The following is a 2,016-nucleotide window of genomic DNA, read 5'->3' as shown; positions in this document are numbered from 1 at the left end:
GAGATGGAGGGAGGAAGAAAAGAGAGAGAGAGAGAAAGACAGACAGACACAACGAAAATTACACTGAAGAGTGCATGAAAGGTATAAACAAGAAAGAGAGAGAAAGACAGGGTTAAAGGTTCTTCTGGCGAACTGTGGGTTATGGAGTCATAGTGAAACTGACAACTTGATCCTTAGTAAACCCTGAGGATCGGGACTCCATTCACTCCTCTCCTCAAGCAATGATAGCCCTTGAAATAAAGGTCCAACTTCACATAGGAAAAAGCAAAGAGAATGAGAGAGAAAGGAGGAGAAGGAATGAGAAAGAGACAAATGTTGAATTTGTGAGTCTAAAATCGGTCCGTTTCTCAGCGGGCGTATTGATCACGGGAAGCAAACAAATAAACAGTCGCCGAGTCAGATGTGTGACAGGGCTACTTCCCGTCTTATTATCCTTTGAGAGTTTTGTTGTGCTTGTTTGAGCAAGTGGTACTTGATCATTGCCATGGGAGATTATTGAAAGGAAGTTGGATATTGTAAGCAGGTTTGGTGCCCCCGCTGTGAGCAATGTAGCAGAGTCCATTCAGAGAGTGATTGACTGGACCAGCTCTGTTGTAGTTAGATCATTCCTAGCACAGCAGGGGATAGGACTGGGAGGGTATTTAAGGTGGAGAATCAGAGAAAGCAGTGATATGAATGAAAAGATAATTGTGTAGAGGGAAGAAATCAAAGTGATAGAAAGGCAGGTTAGGGTGAAAGATTGAGAGAGAAATAGAGAGAGAGAGAGAAAGAGAGGAAGAGAAAGGGAGGGGGTGAAAAAATAAAAAAAAGAGAGTATGTTCCTGGTTCTTGCTGTTGTGGTGAGCTGTGTGCATTTCTATAGCTTCCTCCTCTAACTCCTGCAAACAGGAGGGACCGAGAGAGGGAGGGAGAGAGAGAGAGTGAAAGAGGGAAGGGTTGGTTGAGTAATTATGTGCTGAAGGAGGGTGTGTGCGTGTGTGTGTGCGTGTGTGTGTGTGGAGAGGTACACCGTTCTCACTACTTTAAGAGCTTTACCACTTCAGCCAACATCCTGCGACGGGCCGCTCTCTACTCCACCCCTGCTCCCCTCTCCTCCAACCCAACGCATGGACTCCAGCAGTCTGAAAAGAAGGGGGTGAGGAAAGCAACTCTTCAGAAGAGAGATAAATGGTGGGAGGGAAGTTTGCTGTTGGGTTTCCTGGACTGAGCTGCACTGGCTGAACACTGGAGTTACAATAGGAAGCAATCCCCTTTTTCCTGTGTGTGTGTGTGTGTGTGTGTGTGTGTGTGTGTTTTCTGTCCTCCCTCACGAGGAACAGCGGGCGAGCAGGAACTGCGTTGAGGAAGACCGCTGGATGCCCCTGTTGCAACAGAGTTACAGCAAAGAGGAGCGCCAGCCAAAAGAGGAGAGGAGAAAGCGATAAAACAGAGACCGGAGCAGCGGGAGTTGGACTGAGAAGAAGTGGAAAAAGAAAAGGAAGGAAGATCAGAGTCTTGTGGGACAATTCAGCGAGAGGCAGGAAAAAGAGAGAGAAAAGGAGGGACACGAAAGCAGAAACTTACCTGACACACACTTGTCGACGCTGCCAGGTGGAGCGGCCTCCTCCTTCCCCCCCTCTCCTCCCTCCTTCCCCTCCCCTCTCCTCCCCCTGCCATGGGCCGCCTGCTGGCCCTGAGCCTCACCTACCTGGCCTACCTGCTGGCCGCCGCCATCGGCTCGGAGCGGCAGCGGCACCGCGTGCAGCACGGCCCCTGCAGCTACACCTTCGTCCTGCCCGAGGTGGAGCACTGCCGCCCCCTCAAGAACTTCCAGGTCACCGACACCCTGCAGGGGGACTCGCCGCCGCAGGCCGAGCCCGGGATGAGCCGCCCGGAGCAGGCCAAGGCCCAGACGGCGAGGCCTTCCTGGCAGGAGCGGAAGCTGGAGAGTCTGGAGAGCGCCACGGAGAATAACACCCTGTGGCTGCAGAAGGTAAGGCGTTGAACCGTGTTGACATAACCTGGACTGTGAGACTG

At 51.7% G+C, this 2,016-nt stretch overlaps 1 protein-coding gene across 1 annotated transcript in view; it reads left to right on the top strand.

Moving 5' to 3' along the window:
- The first annotated feature begins 1,654 nt into the window (after positions 1-1,654).
- Positions 1,655-2,016, top strand: part of angpt2b (angiopoietin 2b) — an 18,566-nt gene continuing 18,204 nt past the window's right edge. The window contains exon 1 of the mRNA XM_071919792.2: positions 1,655-1,972. Coding sequence (XP_071775893.1) covers positions 1,655-1,972 — 318 coding nt within the window. The remainder of the gene's footprint in view (positions 1,973-2,016) is intronic.

This window comes from Centroberyx gerrardi, chromosome 19 (assembly GCF_048128805.1).
Source record: "Centroberyx gerrardi isolate f3 chromosome 19, fCenGer3.hap1.cur.20231027, whole genome shotgun sequence".
Lineage (NCBI taxonomy): Eukaryota > Metazoa > Chordata > Actinopteri > Beryciformes > Berycidae > Centroberyx > Centroberyx gerrardi.
The sequence above is the reverse complement of the archived record's forward strand: the minus strand, read 5'-3'. Positions and strand labels throughout refer to the sequence as shown.